At 47.2% G+C, this 17,015-nt stretch overlaps 1 protein-coding gene across 2 annotated transcripts; it reads right to left on the bottom strand.

Annotated features, from left to right (window-relative positions):
* Positions 1-8,496: 8,496 nt before the first annotated feature.
* Positions 8,497-12,385, bottom strand: LOC130862211 (H-2 class I histocompatibility antigen, L-D alpha chain-like). 2 transcript variants are annotated; one of them, XM_057751705.1, is made up of 8 exons: positions 12,312-12,385; positions 11,837-12,106; positions 11,373-11,648; positions 9,592-9,867; positions 9,349-9,465; positions 9,135-9,167; positions 8,939-8,986; positions 8,497-8,799 (listed from the first exon to the last, which is right to left on the bottom strand). In XM_057751705.1, exons 1-8 carry the CDS (start codon positions 12,373-12,375, stop codon positions 8,795-8,797), a joined length of 1,089 nt encoding a protein of 362 aa, XP_057607688.1. In that variant the 5' UTR covers positions 12,376-12,385; the 3' UTR covers positions 8,497-8,794. The 2 variants fall into 2 exon arrangements, with proteins under 2 accessions (XP_057607688.1, XP_057607687.1); XM_057751704.1 differs by lacking the exons at positions 8,939-8,986; positions 12,312-12,385 and having other exon boundaries at positions 8,500-8,799; positions 11,837-12,110.
* Between the last annotated feature and the right edge of the window lie 4,630 nt (positions 12,386-17,015).

Below are 17,015 nucleotides of genomic sequence, written 5' to 3'. Positions count from 1 at the left end.
GAGCAGTTTTTCACAATTTTTATCAAATATGTCTAATTTAAGTATTCATAGGAAATTTCAAACCTTTTTTTATTTTATGGTGAACTAATGCAGTTACAAACATTAATTGGTTAATATCATAATTTTAGAATGAAAATTAACAATAAACTTATAAGACTAGCAAATGTCTTTCATTTGATCACACAAAACCTGCCAAAAATGGGACTTTCAGGAAGCAAGGGTAGGGGAAGGGTTTTGTTTTTGTCCTTCTAGGAGAATAAAAGCAAGAATCCAACTAAGGAATCTGAAGACCACTGGACAAATGAGACATCTGAAGAAGAAGGATGAATCCTCAAGGGAGAGAATAATTGACCTGATTGGATAGCACAAATCCAATAGAACAAATTCTCATAAATCTTCCCAGATGTTTGTCTTTATATTCTCTACAGACATGTAAGGCAAATGGTCTTTTTTTTTTTTTTTTTTTTTTAGTTCATATTCAATTAAAAACTAAAACTGTCTTCGGAGTTGGAGTGTATCTCTGCTCTTCACTAATCCCAAGCATGCTTGTTAAAGGAAAATCCAAAATCTCTGTTTCATGTCAGAAGAGTCAGCTGATACTGGACAGAAGAAACCCAAATTAAGGAACTATTATATTGTCTATAATATCATAATGCTTTGGTTTTATTTTGACTCCTTAAATTTTTTTCTTGATTTTTTGAGACAGGGTTTCTTTGTGGCTTTGGAGCCTTTCCTAGAACTAGCTCTTGTAGACCAGGCTGGCTTTAACCTCACAAAAATCCACCTGCCTCTGCCTTCAGTGCTGGGATTAAAGGCTTATGCCACCACCACCTGTCTTAAAAACATTTATTAAGGATTAAGTACTATCTCAAAATTTAAAAGATTATTATATATTTATATTTAAGCTTTCTGTCATGATATTAATGGTCATATAGAGTACTAACTAATTCTAGAAATAAGCTTCATCTAGCTTCCTGTACAAGTTTTTGGTTTTAGTCTGAGGCAGGTAACCGGGAACTAAGTTTGTGTATCCCGAATGTATTTAACAGACTGTGGTCCTTTAACCCAGAGACCTGCTGCATATGTGTTGGAGCCTGCGCTGGCAGGAATCAGCAAGAGGTACCCGGGAGGGTGTGCAAGGTTACAGGAAATGGCAGATTGAGAGAAATGAGGACTGAGGCGTAGGGTAGACCGGGAGGACAGAAGGTGAACACCAAACAGTCCAAAGTTTACTTCTCAGCCAGCTCACAGACGAATCACAGGCAAAAGGCAGTACAAAGGGCAGTCCAGTCTGCTAGGCACCTCCCTGCTCTGTCCTTGGGAGGAAGCTCAAGCAGGTGCATATCTCTATACAAGAATTCAGCTAGTAGCAAGCAGCTACCAATCACTAAGGAGGAGTGCCTTCAGCTGGCATACACCAGTCCAAATCTTTTTTTTTTTTTTTTTTTTTTTTTTGGTTTTTTCGAGACAGGGTTTCTCTGTGGCTTTGGAGCCTGTCCTGGAACTAGCTCTGTAGACCAGGCTGGTCTCGAACTCACATAGATCCGCCTGCCTCTGCCTCCCGAGTGCTGGGATTAAAGGCGTGCGCCACCATCGCCCGGCTTACCAGTCCAAATCTTAATAGGTAATGCGTGCTTTCTTATGTGCAGAAATGCTCTTCCCCATGGACTTAATTAGAACTTTTTCACAGCCCTCAAGGATATTGGAAAAGACAGAACAGGCGAGCTTGAACTAAAATGACTTCTTTAAGTCAGAATGACTCCAGATGGCAACTGAGTCACATGTGGACCTCACACATATGACATTTCAAATGGTTAGGTTTTCTGCAGTGAACTGTGACCATTCCTAGCAGTGACCTTTGAGTTCTTCAAGAAGATGATGGCAAAAACAAAAAACAAAAACAAAAACAAAAACAAAAAACAACAAAAAAAAAAAAACAAAAACAGGCCGGGTGGTGGTGGCGCACGCCTTTAATCCCAGCACTCGGGAGGCAGAGGCAGGCGGATCTCTGGGAGTTCGAGGCCAGCCTGGTCTACAAGAGCTAGTTCCAGGACAGGCACCAAAGCTACAGAGAAACCCTGTCTCGAAAAACCAAAAAAAAAAAAAAAAAAAAAAAAGAAGATGATGGGCCCTGCAATGATAAATCCGCCTGGATTGCGGTAATACCACTAAGCTTACAAACACCACCCAAAGTGCAGCTTTGAGTTACAAACTACTCAGGACAACTTCAAAGTGGTTAGCTGAGATGGTCCAGCCTCCCAGACTCTCCCAGCCAGGACTTAAGATAAGCCCTGCACTTTCTCATCACACTGAGACTGGACAACAAATGATACAGCTGATATCCCAGGATTTGACCCTTATTTTAAGTTTCTCAGGGTCCCCTAAAGATGCCATTGCCCCCAGGCAACAGGAAGTAATTTTAAGAACATGATGCCCACATTTCCGAGAGATGGGGTAGATAATATTTGGTCAGTCAATGGGTTATGGATGTTCGTTGTTGCTTAGAGAGTTAGTTGCAAGTTGTTATGTGTCATGGGCAGGGAGGAAACTAAGAAAAGGAGATTATATTGATGGATCTTTCTTGGAAAAGATAAAAGAGGGAGATATAGAAATGACAGGGTAAAAGGGTGGATTGCTGGATCTACTTTTAAACTGAAAAGGAACTATTACCTTAAAATATTTTACATTGGTATGGATTTGTGTATACTGAATAAATTTGTTATTTTTGTTATAACATACTGCATATTTTTTTACTCTTGTGTAAGGTATTGCAACTATGCAGCTCATTTTAAAATGTAATGCAAAGTCCTAGTCCTTGAAAGCTATTATTATAAATATTTAGAATAATTAAGAAATGCAGGTTAGTAGTTAGTCACCCATACCAGTCAAACTTGTAGTCATGTTAGGTATGTTTTCAAGGTTGAACAGATAGATGTCTTAGATAGATGTCTTAGATAGACAGATGTCTTAGATAGACAGATAGTCTTAGATAGATAGATGTCTTAGATAGATAGATGTCTTAGATAGATAGATGTCTTAGATAGACAGATGTCTTAGATAGACAGATGTCTTAGATAGACAGATGTCTTAGATAGATAGATGTCTTAGATAGATAGATGTCTTAGATAGACAGATGTCTTAGATAGACAGATGTCTTAGATAGACAGATGTCTTAGATAGACAGATGTCTTAGATAGACAGATGTCTTACATAGACAGATGTCTTAGATAGACAGATGTCTTAGATAGATAGATGTCTTAGATAGATGTCTTAGGTAGATAGATGTCTTAGATAGATAGATGTCTTAGATAGATAGATGTCTTAGATAGTCGTCTTCAAACACTTCAGAGAGGTGTAGGCTATGGCATTTCAGATGTTTTAATAACATGAAGCTTTTCATGAGAGTGAGACACATTTGCTCCGGAAAGCACAAATTTCCTTCAGAGAAGCTGATGGGCACTGGGGAACTTCACATGGACTTTGCTCTCTATGTGGAAAAGCTAACCATTGGCAAGAAACTTCCCTTGCCTCAACTGCTGAGGGTAAGATGAGCAAACGGGAGAAGCAGGACACAAAGAAAGGCGACTGCTGAACTTTCCTAAAACAGGACATGACAGTCCTTCACATTCCTCTCCACAGACAAGTCAGACATTCTAGGTTTGTAGGCCAAAGCTGAATGCCACAACATTGCGAAGAAACCTTGGGTGACTGTCTAGGCAGCCAGTTGGCTCTATCATTCCTATAGTTGTGAAAGTAGTTTGAATCCCGGCGGTGGTGATGCATGCCTCTATTCCCAGCACTCAAGAAGTAGAGGCAGGTGGATGTCTGTGAGTTCAAGGCCAGGCTGGTCTAGAAAATGAGTTCCAGGACAGCCAGTGCTGTCACACCAAGAAACCCTGTCTCGAACCCCCAAAAGAAAGTTGTTTGTGCCACACTTCCTGAACATTTCCTAAACATTTAGACAGTATTTATCCTTCTCAGGTCTCTGATGTGGTTGAAAATTAGATAGTTTCACCATTTTCTTTTTCTACAAAATTCAGAAAAGAAACTTACAAAGAGATGTAAGGTTTAGAGGGTTGAGAGACATAAAAGCTTAAGATGTTTATCTCAGAAATATCTGAGGTCTAAAACAGTAGTTTTAGGATAGTAATAGAAGTTACGTTGGAAAGGGCTTAGGCTTAAAGCATTGAATTCACTAAGGTATGACAGATAATAGAATAATTTCTACCAATTTGTCAAATACAAATGGATTGAACATTGTAGATGTATTTTTTTTTTTTTTTGAGAAAGGTTTTTTTTCTGTAACTTTGGAGCCTGCCCTGGAACTAACTATGTAGACCAGGCTGCCCTTGAACTCACAGAAATCTGCCTGCCTCTGCCTCCCGAGTGCTGGCATTAAAGGTGTGCATCTCCAGCGCCCTCTACTGCTGCATAAGTGTAATTTCTACCTGACAATTGTTCTTATTGTACATAGTTTTACTATGTTAGAGTTAAAACTTTTCCTTTTTATTAGACAAGGGGGAAATCTAGAGGGATAGTTGATTGTACCGTGAAACTCAAGACTGTTAATAAAGTTATCCTTGAGTCAGGGGGCAGAGTCAACAACCAGCTGTCTGGAATTAGCCATTGACATTGTGGAGGACCCAGGATACAATTTGATAAAGGTAGAGGAAAGAGAAGGGTGGGCCTGGAAAGATTCATGGGCCTCTTCAATGTGGGAAGCATGAAGAGACAGGGTCAGCTGGTTGCTTCTCCACTCCTTTCTTGATCTATCAGGTTTTTACCCCAATATCTGACTCCTGAGTTTTATTAATAATAGAAAAAATTACATAAACAATTCATATAGTGGTGCCCCCTGCGTGAGGACTGGATTTTTCCCACTCCAGATAGAGACAGTGACAGCAGACCAAGGAAAACATCCATCCATGGTCAGCTGAGTAAACCCTCAGCTCACTGGTCATAACAGGAATTATGGATGGTTATGAGCCATCAGGTGGGTGCTGGGATCTGAACCTGGGTCCTCTGCAAGAGCAGCAAGTGCTCTCAAGCCCTGAGCCATCTCTTCAGCCTATGAATCATGTTTTTGTGGATTGATTTTTATTGAGCTCTACATTTTTCTCTGCTCCCCTACTTGCCTCTCCCCTCCCCTTCCCCCCTTGCCCAAGGTCTCCATGCTCCCAATTTACTCAGGAGATCTTGTCTTTTTCTACTTTCCATGTAGATTAGATCTATGTAAGTCTCTCTTAGTGTCCTCATTGTTGTCTAAGTTCTATGGGATTGTGGTTTGTAGGCTGATTTTCCTTGCTTTCTGTTTAAAAACCACTTATGAGTGAGTACATGTGATAATTGTCTTTCTGGGTCTGGGTTACCTCACTCAAAATAATGTTTTCTAGCTCCACCCATTTTCCTTCAAAATTCAAGATGTCGTTATTTTTTCTGCTGTGTAATACTCCATTGTGTAAATGTACCATGTTTTCCTTATCCATTCCTCGGTCGAGGGCCATTTAGGTTATTTCTTGGTTCTGGTTATCACAAGCAATGCTTTTAAAAACATAGTTGAACACATGTCCTTGTGGTATGATTGAGCACCCTTTGGATATGTACCCAAAAGTGGTATTACTGGGTCTTGAGGAAGGTTGTTTCCTAATTTTCTGAGAAATTGCCATATTGCCACCCAAAAAGGCTGTACAGGCTTGAATTCCCACTAGCAATATAGGAGTGTCCCCTTTACCCAACATTCTCTCCATCATAAGTTGTTATCAGTATTTTTGATCTTGGCCATTTTTATAGGTGTAAGATGAAATCTCAAAGTTGTTTTGATTTGCATTTCTCTAAGGATGCAACTATCCTTCAACTACGTTGAAGATGTTGAGTATTTCCTTAAGACATTTTAGATTCCTCTGTTGAGAGTTCTCTGTTTAGGTCTGTACTCCATTTTTTTTGTTGGAATATTTATTCTTTTGATGACCAATTTCTTGAGTTCTTTGTATCTTTTGGAGATCAGACCTCTGTCTGATGTGGGGTTGGTGAAGATCTTCTCCCATTCTGTAGGCTGTTGTTTTGTCTTGTTGACTATGTCCTTTGCTTTACAGAAGCTTTTCTGTTTCAGGAGGTCCCATTTATTAATTATTTCTCTCAGTGTCTGTGCTGCTGGGGTTCTATTTAGGAAGTGGTTCCCTGTGCCAATGCATTCAGGTGTACTTCCCATTTCTCTTCTATAAGGTTCAGTGTGGCTGGCTTTATGATGAGGTCTTGATCCATTTGAATTTGAGTTTTGTTCATGGTGATAGAAATGGATCTATTTTCACTCTTCCACAAGTTGATAGTTAATTATGCCAGCACCACTTGTTAACTGTTTTCTTTTTTCCAGTTTTTTTTTTTTTTTTTTTTTTTTTGTTGCTTCTTTGTCAAAAATCAGGTGTTTGAAGGTTTGTGAATTAATATCTGGGTCTTCAAATCGGAGTTTTCTGTTCAGGCTTGTTCTAGCCTACGTTGTCAGCTCAGACCTGTTTCTGTAAAAGTCCCTGGTCTGGATCCACTCCTGCAGAGGTCCCTGGCTTCTGGGTTGGCCCTTTAATGGACTCTGGCTCTGATCTACTCCTTGGAGTTCCTAGGCTCAGGTGAGCCCAATTCCATAGGAGACCTGGCTCAGGCTTACTCCCTCTGAGGTCCCTGACTCAAACCCAGACCCACAGGGTTCCTTGCTCAGGTCTATTCCCTGAAGGTCCCAGTTTCACGTCTGGATCTACAGAAGTCTCCGTCTCTGGCCTACTGCTCAGTGGTTGCTCCCCTGTAACTATTCTTGTGGAGTTGCTGTCTCAGGCCTGCTCCGGCCCAGGTTGCTGGCTCAGTCCTGCTCTTTTGGAGATTGCTGCCTCAGACCTGCTCTGGCCTAGGCTGCTGACTCAGTCCTGTCCTTATCTGCAACATGTTTTTTAATAAACACAAATCTAAGTAGACTCAGCCTGTTCTGCAACACGTGGGCAGCATTCTGTAACATGAGGGCCTGCTTGTTGGGTTTCTGTCCCACCCGGTCCCCCAGCCGTTTAATCCCAGAGAAAACCACACAGAGAGTCTACATTAATTATAAACTGATTGACCCATTAGCTCAGGCTACTTATTAGCTCTTGTAGTTTATATCAATCCATTAATCCTATCTATGTTAGCCACAAGGCAGGTCACATCCTGCTTCTTCAGTAGCCTGGGCAGGAATGGCTGAGGGAGCTTCCTCCTTCCCAGAATACTCCTGTTCTCTTTGCTCCACCTCTACTTCCTGTCTGGTTTTCCCACCTATACTTCCTGCCTGGCCAATCAGCATTTATTTAAAACATGATTGACAGAATACAGACAATTATCCCACACCAGTCTCCACTTGAGGAAACACCCAGGATTCCCAGAGGTAGAGAGGGAGAGGGGACTTGGGCAGAACACAGGACAGATCTGAGATGAGACCCTGTGAATCCCTCCTCTCTGCCCATCCTACAACCCAGGTTAGATTCTGATAGATGGGAAAGAAGGAGAGAAACTCCAGGGAGGGGCCAGAAGGGAGGCAGGAGCTCAGGAGACTGAAGCTCATGTTCTCATCCCACAGTCTCCTGAGCGCAGGGGCCGAGCTGGGCCTTGAGGGGACAGGGATGGAAAACACCTCTTACTGCTGTCACTCAGGGACCCCACAGGAGAGTGAGGCCGACACCACTCACAGGAACAGGAACAGACCTAGTCCTCCATACTAACTAAAAAGACAAGAATTAAACACTGAAGACAGGGGAAAGAGCCACAGCCAGGACAGCAGCCCTAACTGTCACACAGCCCTGGTGGCTCATAATCCCAGGGACAGGACAAGGCTCTGGCCATCCCAGTGTCCCTGTGATCACAGATGTCAGCATTTGGTTCTAAGTGATAAGGAGAACTGAGCCAGGAGGGGACAGAGCTGAGGAGTGACCTTGTCACAGCCTACAACAGACTGAGCTCCACCTGGGCACAGCCCTGTTCTCACTCAGCTCCCACAGCCTCATCCTGTTCCACCAGATGAACACAGCATAGTGAACACAGATTCTGGGAGGTTCTCCACGCTGCCATTTATTTCCTCCATAAACTCTATCTTAATCCTTTATTTTACGCCAATCAACATTTGAGATCAAGGACATGAACAATCAAGTTCACATTCAGATTCTTATTTTCAGTGGGGAAGTCAGGGGCTGCAGCTCAGGACAGCATGGAGGAGACAGGATGGAGATGTCCCCTCCTGTCTGCAGGAACAGGGCAGTGCACGGACAGGGTCAGGTGTGCAGGGTGGGCTGGGCTCCCCAGTTCTTCACATTGAGCCCATAGGTTCATAGGGAACTGTGGCGAACTCCCTGACCAGCAGGAAAAGACGACCACCAGACGAGGATTCTTCCCAAATCACGCTTTATTGGAGTCTCTTGGTTGAAGGGAGAGCAGGAAGCAAGGGGCCCCGAGCGCCAAGCGGCGGCTGCTTATATAGGGGGTAAGGGAACGAGTCGTGCCTGGATTGGCCGATGCGCGCCTGCCGATGCTCCTGGCCACAGGATTGGCCCTAAACACATCATCGCCACTGCGCATGCGAGAGGCACGGTTCCACAGCATTGCCTAATATGGGATTGTTCACCAAGCGAGGCCGGGGCAAGCGCCATCTTGTAATGGCAGCCACTCAAATCGGCTCCCAGCAGGGAACACCAGACACTATTGCTGAGGGTGAACTGAGGGGCTCTGGATGTCACTGGAGAGACCTGAACACATCATCTGTCACTCCATCCACACCAGGCAGCTGTCTTCACGCTACAGAACAAGAGTCATGAACAATCACTGTGAAGACAACATCCCAAAAACCCACCACTCACTTAAACATGATTCTGGGAGTTCTGAAATCCAATCATGTTCAATTTGTTCCTCCCCAAATCAGTCCCAAGAGTTTCACCTTTACAGTCTGGGAGAGACACATCAGAGCTCTGGTCACTGTCCGTGTCTAGGGTAAAAATATATGTATTCATGGAAAGGTAAAAATTTGGTGCCTAGAAGATTTGCTGGAGGAGCTATTATGTGTTACCAGAGCTCCCCAAATATGCCAGCTTCACCCCACAGGCCTCAGGGACAATCCTGCCCACCACTCTTACCTGAAGCTGGAGCATAGTTGCCTCCTTTTCCACCTGTGAGAAGAAAAGCTCTGAGAGACCAGGGAAGTCCCTGACCATTCGGAAGTTTCCAGAACTGACTGCAGACCCAGCTTAGAGACAGCAGCAATGAGGGGTGTGGATGTGTTTCCCATTAATGAGGCAGAGATTCTTCTAAAAGGGGCTGAGAGAGAACTCAGACCCTGCCCTTTCCTACCTGTGTTTCTCCTCCTCTTCCTCACAACGGCCACCACAGCTACAATGATGGTCACAGCTCCAAGGAGAACCAGAACAGCAATGACTGCCATGATGGCGACCGTGGACTGAGGAGGCTCTGGGAAGGGAAGGACAGGAAGGGAAGATGAGGGTCATGACCCAGCTCTCAGCCCTGACCCAGCTCAGGGTCTGCAGAAGGCTCCAGCTTTCCCTGACCCCAGCTCTGCACCCACTCCCTCCTTACCCCATCTCAGGGTGAGGGGCTCAGGCAGCCCCTCATGGTGCACATGGCATGTGTATTTGTGCTCCTCCCCAGAAGGAACCACCAGAGATGCCCACTTCTGGAAGGTTCCATCTCCAGAAGGTCTGGTCTCCACCATCTCCATGTCCTGAGTCTGTTCCTCCTCCTCCCTCTGCCAGGTCAGGGTGATGGAGGCAGGGTAGAAGCCCAGGGCCCAGCACCTCAGGGTGACATCACCTTTAGGTCCAGGATGATGGGTCACATGTGCCTTTGGGGGATCTGTGTGGAAGATTTAAGAAATCCCACAATTAACAAGATAAACTGAAATCTGCAAAGACAAAGTTAAATCATGATGACACTGAACTATGTCACTATTTGAACACTTCTGTCATCACACTAGTGACCTGCAGGTAGAGCTGGTCCCCTCATCAAGAACTGCACATTTCTCTGAGGGGCCTAGAAACTAAGAGGGAATTTATATAAGCCAGCAGGTCAGCATGATCTTATGTGACTTTCAATAGAATAAGTGAGGTACAAAAAGGATGAAGGAATGGAAAATAATTGATTTATATATGTGATTAAACTCCTACAGGAATAAGAAATTAAGATGATTGGGCTACATGAAGGGCGCCACCAACTCCTGCTGCCACCATTGGGGAACAAGCACTGTGTCCATCTTGCTGACCAGTTTAACTGTGAATCCAAGTGAACAGCCATCACCAAACTGTGTGCAACAAATGTGGTGAACCTGTGACACTCAGCCGGAGAAAATGACTCCTAACCCCTGCCTCTGGGGGACAACATACCAGGTATTGTCACCCAGGATCCCTGAAGTGTGCTGTGGAGCCCACTGCAGCACTCACTGGGACACAGCGGTGCTCACAGGGTGTGCGGATCTTCCCTGTCACTCCAGATCTGGAGGTGCAGAAGACCCTGTCTCTGAGGAAGTTCAGTTCCTAGTTCACTAGGGCGACACTGTGACTTGTTGGGGTTGAAGGAGAGCAGGGGGCTCTGGATAGTTAATTCTGGCAGGAAATAGTCTAAATTCACAGGAATTTTTCTCTTCTAAAGGGAACCCTGTCTTAACTTGTCTCATTATCCAGAGTGTCAGTCCCGAATGGCACCTGTGGAGTCTGATACACTTGATAATAAAAGGGGACAGAGAAACAAGACCTCCCCAGTGAGGAAGAGAAACTCACTAAAACCAAAATGACAACTTAAAAAAAAGCAAGAAAGAAAAGGAAAAAAACCCTACAATTTAGTATTTGTCTAAGGCACCCTATAAGTTCCCACTTGACCATTCTAGGAAAAGATAGAATTGGGGTGTTGGAGGCATGTAAACCTCACACAGGCGTCTATGAGAATTTAGTCTTTGAAATGTTCTAGACACCAGGGGAACCAGCCTAGGTATGACGCCCAGTCTCCCATCAGGTAAAGATACTGCTATGTCCTGGTGTGTAAGGGCGGACACACTCAGATGACAGAACTGGGTGTGGGCAGAGAACCCGGCCTGGGAGAGGCCATGGCTGACAGAGGCTGCAGACTGAAGGAGCCACTGTTGGTGATGTCGGGATCCTCTCTCCTCCCTCCTGAGACAGATGTGGAACTGTCCAGGGAGAAGGCTGAGTCCTGGGAGGTCAGTGCAGTCCCTGGATGCTGGATCAGGAGACCCAGAGACCCTGTCTGCCCTCAGAGACAGGGGCATGACCCCAGTGAGGGTTTCCTCTTCCTCAGGACTGAGCCCAGCCCGAGGGCAGAGGGAGGAGCTGCCCGCGGCCCCGCACCTGAGCGCAGCAGCGCGGCCTTCCCGTTCTCCAGGTGTCTGCGCAGTGACTCCACGCACTCGCCTTCCAGGTAGGCCCTGTGTATCTCTGCAACACCAGCCTGCTCCCACTTGCGCTGGGTGATCTGCGCCGCCGTGTCCGCTGCTGTCCACGTTTTAAGATCGTCGTTCAGGGCGATGTAATCGCGGCCATCGTAGGCGGCCTGATGATAACCTCGGAGGAGGCGCCCGTCCGACCCCATCTCACAGCCGTACATCCGCTGGATGGTGTGAGAGCCTGCGGGGACCCTGCGGTCAGCCCAGACCACCCGCCCCGCCCCTTTCACCCGCGCCCTCCTCTAAACTGAAAGCAAAACCGGGTCCGGTCCCCGCTCTCCTCTCAAATCTCGGACCTGGGACCCGGGGCGACTCCGGCCCGTGCGTGGGGACGTGGAGGGGTCGTGACCTCCGACCGCGGTCACTCACCGCCCTCGCTCTGGTTGTAGTAGCGGAGCAGGATTTTCAGGCTCACTCGGTAAATCTGCTCGCTGTTCTTGGCGTTCTGTGTCTGCCTCTCCCAAAACTCTGGCCCCTCCTGCTCCACCCACGGTGCCCGTGGCTCCTCTCGTGGAGTCTCCGCGTCGCTGTCGTAGCGCACGAACTGCGTGTCGTCCACGTAGCCGACAGAGATGAACCGGGGCTCCCCGAGGCCGGGCCGGGACACGATGGTGGAGAAATATCGCATGGAGTGCGAGCCTGAGGGCGGCGCGCGGTGAGACCCCGACCCTGCTGCCCGGACCCCGGGCAGGAGCTCGGGCCGGGAGGGGAGCAGGGCGCGGGGCTCAGGACGCGGGTGGAGAAGGGGCGGGAGGGTCCGGATGGGCCACGCGGGGACGCGGCTTCCCCGGTGCCGCCCCCGCCCTCCCCGCAGAGCCCGTTTCCCTCCCGACCCCGTACTCACCCGCGCGGGTCTGGGTCGGGGCCAGGGCGGCCGCCAGCAGCAGGAGCAGCCTGTGCGGTGCCATCGCCCCATCTCAGATCTGGGGCGACTCTGAGTTCCGCGGACTCCGTGGACTTTAGAACCATTGCCCACGGCGACGCTGGTTGGTTCCTTGGTATCTCGTCACCCAAAGTCGGTGAGAACCACCAAGTGGTCATCCGAGTCCGGCCAGAATGACCTGAGCCAGGTTAGGAGCTGGAGAAGTGAAACTGGTACCAGAGGAGTCCCCAGTCTTGCGCTTCCCCACCCAGACCTCAGCGGCCTGGGGACTAAGACTTTGTTTGAGCCCTGTACTGTGGGATGGAGCACTGTTTTTCATGGTGTCTCTGAGCCGCCTAAGGACAACTGCTCCTCAGGTTCGTCAGGATGAAACCTAAGAGCATGAAGTTTCCAGGTGAAATACACAAATCACTAAAAATGAATGTTCACGGAAACAGGTGCTGCCAAAATCCTGGAGGATGCGGGGCTGCTGTGGACACCTGCATCGGGAGGTGACTGGGGATTTTACAGCTCTGATTAAGCACTTTTGACACACTGTGTTACAGGTGACTCTCCCTGCAGGAAGGAGGCCCTGCTCACCTCTGCTTTCACTTTCTACTGCAGTTGTGTTTGGTTGAGTTTTGAAGACATCAAGTCAAAATCCACAGAAAAAAATTATAAATTTAATTATTCTCCACACTACTGAAGAATGATGAAACCTAGAATCTCCAGTGTGCACTCTGCCGTGAGAATCACCCACTGTCCACACTGTACAGGACCGAGGAACTCAGGAGTCAACGGTTATCAGATCTAAGGTCCCATATGTCTGCAACATCATCTCCCAGGCTCAGCAGTTCATAAAGTGAGAGTGAAGGTCAGAGGGGGGAGGGGAGAGAGGGAGAGAGAGAGAGAGATGTTATGTATCTTCTACCACACTGTCATCATTATTCTCTTTATTATTAGTTCCAATTCCTCTCTGACTGTGGTTTATTCACTAAAGCAGCTGTACCATGGAAGTGTGTGCACACAGGGAAACGTGGAGTGTAGACAGGGTCAGTGCCCTGTTGTATTTGTCTCCACAGGGGTCTCTTCCCATGGAGAAGGGGTCTACTGGGTGAGACAATGACCCAGGTCCACACGGACAATCTCAGGACTATGGAATGAAGATCCGTGTAAAACACAAGCACTGGAGCCACAGATGATCATCTGGGAAGAAACACTAAGAGTCTGGGTGTAAGCACAGGCTGTGAAGACACGATCCTGAGTGAAGAGGCAAAGTCTCTGTTTACAGGTGAGATCCCTGAGCATCAGGCTTGGCAGTGGGTGCTGCCCACTGCAGGTGAACACAGGAGCCTGGTCTTTGTGGGAGTCTGTGTGGTGCTGGCTCTGCTTTAAAGAGAAGCATCTCTCCACTGCATCCCAACCTGCTGTTGATGTTATTGTGTTCCTGGAAGTGACTTTTCTCCTAGGAGATCCAGGGTCTGACTACTGGAGAGAAGAAGGAAGAGAAAGGGTGGGGAGAGGATGAAGTGAGTTGGCCTTCAGGTTTCTTCCGGTTTTTGTTTTGTTTTGTTTTGAGACAAGGTCTGTCTCCACAGCTCTAGCTGTCCTTGATCTCACAGAAACCCACCTGCCTTTGCATCCCTCATCCTGGGATTAGAGGCTGTGTCACCACACCTGGCTTTAGTTACTTTTCTATGGCTGTGAAGACATTATGACACCAGCATCTTATAAAAGGCCTTGTTAGATTTGGGTTTAAGTTTTCAGAGGGTTTGAGTCCATGAGGGCAGGGGAAGGTGTGGTGGCAGGAACAGCTGAGAGCTCACATTGTGATCCACAGGCGAGTGTCAGAGACACTGGGAATAGTGGGAGTCTCTAAAACCTCTGTGCCCAGCCCCAGTGACACACCACCTCCTCCAACAAGACCACACCTCCTGATCCTTCCCAAACATTCCATCAGCTGGAGCTGAAGTATTCAAGCCTTTGAGCCTGTGTGGCCGTTCTCATTCAAACCCCCACAGTATTCAGTATGGGATGTCAGATGCCCTGCAGGGTTCTGCAGATGTGTCCACTATGATCTGTAGACAAAGACCCTCAAATAGGAGGACCCCACTGCACTAGGATCTCCCCCTTTGCCTCTGTCCCCTCCTGCTCAGTCCTCTGCCTTCTCCCTCAGGCCTCACCCCAGCAGTGCCCAGCACCCCTGACTCCAGAGCTCTGCACTAGCACTGTCTCTTCCTTTGCATCTAGTTTCTCTCCGTGGTCAGCCATCTTGCTGTGAGCCAGGCTGTGTGGTTTCCTTCTGTAAAAGCTGCAATAGGGGCTGGAGAGGTGGCTCAAGGTAAGGAGCACCTGTTGCTTTCCCATAGGATCCAGGTTCAGTTCCCAGCACCCACGTGGTCCTTCGCTACCATCAGTGACTCCAGTTCCAGGGGATCCAGTGCCTGGTGCACCTGCATACTCATAAGCTTAAAATATACAATCTAATAAACACAAAATTAAAATTTAAAAAATGCTCTAGCATGTCCCTCTCCCTCTCCTACCCATCTAGAGTGTGGGTCCCAGGGGCTGAGGGCACAGGGCTGTTGAGTCAACATTGAACCTCCAGCCAAATGAGCCAGAGCTGGAGCAGGATAGGGGCTGGTGACTGAAATAGACTGTGCTGAAATGGTAATTTGCAAAGCAGCATAAAATAAAAAATACAAAAAGATTTCATTCTATAGACCTACTGTGCGCAGTGGATCACAGCCTCTTTAAAGAAGACACTGTGTGTGCTCATCTGTGCACGTGTACCATGTGTTAGTTTTTAATTGCTGCTGAACAAGAAAAATTTTAGTCACTTAAATAGTGACTTGTGACAGACCATGACATCCGGGGGTTGCAGCTCTGGTGTTTCCATTCTCAGCTGCAGCCATTGTTAGTGTCAACTGTTACACATGCGGGGGTCACACTGTCACACATGCGGGGGTGCAGCTCTGGTGTTTGCATCCTCAGCTGCAGCTATTGTCAGGCTCACCTGTCACACATGCAGGGGTTGCAGCTGTCAGGCCTAGAGTGCCAGGACCCTTGTATCTTTAAGGAAGATTTATTTTGCTTTGTTTTTAATTAAGTATAAATGTTTGTGTCCATGTGTGTTTGTGCATTTGTGAGAGCCGTTACACGTGGAGGACAAAGAGGGCTCCAGAGGTCCAGGAGCTGGAGTTGCGGTCAGCTGAAGAGCTGTGGCTCCTCTGCAAGAGCAGTGTGCCTCTTACCCACTGCGCTGCCTCTCCAGCCCCAGGAGCCCTGACTCTGGAAGCTTGGTGGCGTCCAGATCTCATCTGGGGTCTGCTGTTTCTTTCTTGTTATTGGCTCTTCATGTCCGTCTGTCTTTCTTTTGCACAGTTTTCTGTCTACTGTCTTCCTCCCTCTGCTTTAGCTGTCCCTCGGTGTCTCTGTCCTTGTGGTCTGCCCTGGGCACACCCCTTTGTCCGCCCCTTGTTACTTCTGCTGCTGTTGGTGTCTGTATTCATCAAGGTTCTCTAGGGAGCTGGGTGATGATGGCTCACGCCTTTAATCCCAGCACTCGGGAGGTAGAGGCAGGCAGATCTCTGTGAGTTCGAGACCAGCCTGGTCTACAAGAGCTAGTTCCAGGACAGGCTCCAAAACCAGAGAGAAACCCTGTCTCGAAAAACCAAAAAAAAAAAAAAACCAAAAAACAAAAAAACGTTCTCTAGGGAAACAGAATTTATAGACTGAGAGTTAGAGAGAGAAACAGAGTCAGAGAGACAGAGGGAAAGAGGGAAACAGAGGCAGAGAGGGACCTAGAGAGAAAGAGACACAGAGAAATATAGATAGGGAAAAAAAAAAGGTATTTCTTTGAATAACTTACAGGCTGTGGTCCAGCTAATACAACAACAGCTGACTCTGAAGAAAAAACCCAAGAGTCCAGAAGTTGCTCAGTCCCCGAGGCTGGTCTTCAGTCGTGATGGAATCCCCTGGAGAAGAAGACTCTAATGCCGGGGAGGAATGGACTTACTCGCAAGCGGAAAACCAGCAGGCAAAGTTCAGAAGCTTCCTTCTTCCCTGTCTTTACCCAGGTTTCCAACATAAGGTGGGGCCCAGATTAGAGGGGGGCTTTTCCAGCTCAAATGATTTGGGTTAAAGGTTTGTCTTCCCACCTCAAGACCAAGATGAGAAGTGAAGGCACACACCCTTAATCCTAGAACTCCGGGCGGAGTCAGGCAGATCTCTGAGTTCAGGGCATTTCTGGTCTATAGAGTGAATTCCAGAGCAGCCAGGGCTACACAGAGTCCTGTCTTGAGAAAGAAAACAAACACAACCAAAGAAACAAAAAAATAACGATGAGGATCTTTCTTCTTACTTCAAATTAACCAAAAATCCCTTAGAGGTGTACCCTCAATGTTTCGGTTTTGCTTAATTCCAGATGTAGTCAAGTTGAGAAACAAAACTAGGCACCGTAGTGTCCCTGCCACCAGGCTGATGCAGACTTCATCACCGCTGCCTCCACTGCTGGTCCCCGTCTCCTCCTCATGCTACACATGATGGTGATCAGGAGCAGTGAGGAGAGAGCACGTGAGAGAAGCCTGTGTGTCCCAACCAGTAAACTTCTCTATGTGGCTGGAGAGACGGCTCAGTGGTTAGGAATGCTCACAGAGGACGTGGGGTCAGTTCCCAGCCCCACCC

This window comes from Chionomys nivalis, chromosome 19 (assembly GCF_950005125.1).
Source record: "Chionomys nivalis chromosome 19, mChiNiv1.1, whole genome shotgun sequence".
NCBI lineage: Eukaryota > Metazoa > Chordata > Mammalia > Rodentia > Cricetidae > Chionomys > Chionomys nivalis.
This window is presented reverse-complemented; position numbering and strand designations above follow the sequence as displayed.

What these genes read in the sequence shown, in the direction of transcription:
- LOC130862211 (XM_057751705.1), bottom strand. Translation starts at nt 12,375, where the DNA reads ATGGCACCGCACAGGCTGCTCCTGCTGCTGGCGGCCGCCCTGGCCCCG. An exon ending in CCCGACCCAGACCCGCGCGG is followed by an intron (nt 12,107 to 12,311) that starts GTGAGTACGGGG and finishes CGCCGCCCTCAG; the next exon opens with GCTCGCACTCCATGCGATAT. An exon ending in GAAGAGGAGGAGAAACACAG is followed by an intron (nt 9,168 to 9,348) that starts GTAGGAAAGGGC and finishes TTCTTCTCACAG; the next exon opens with GTGGAAAAGGAGGCAACTAT.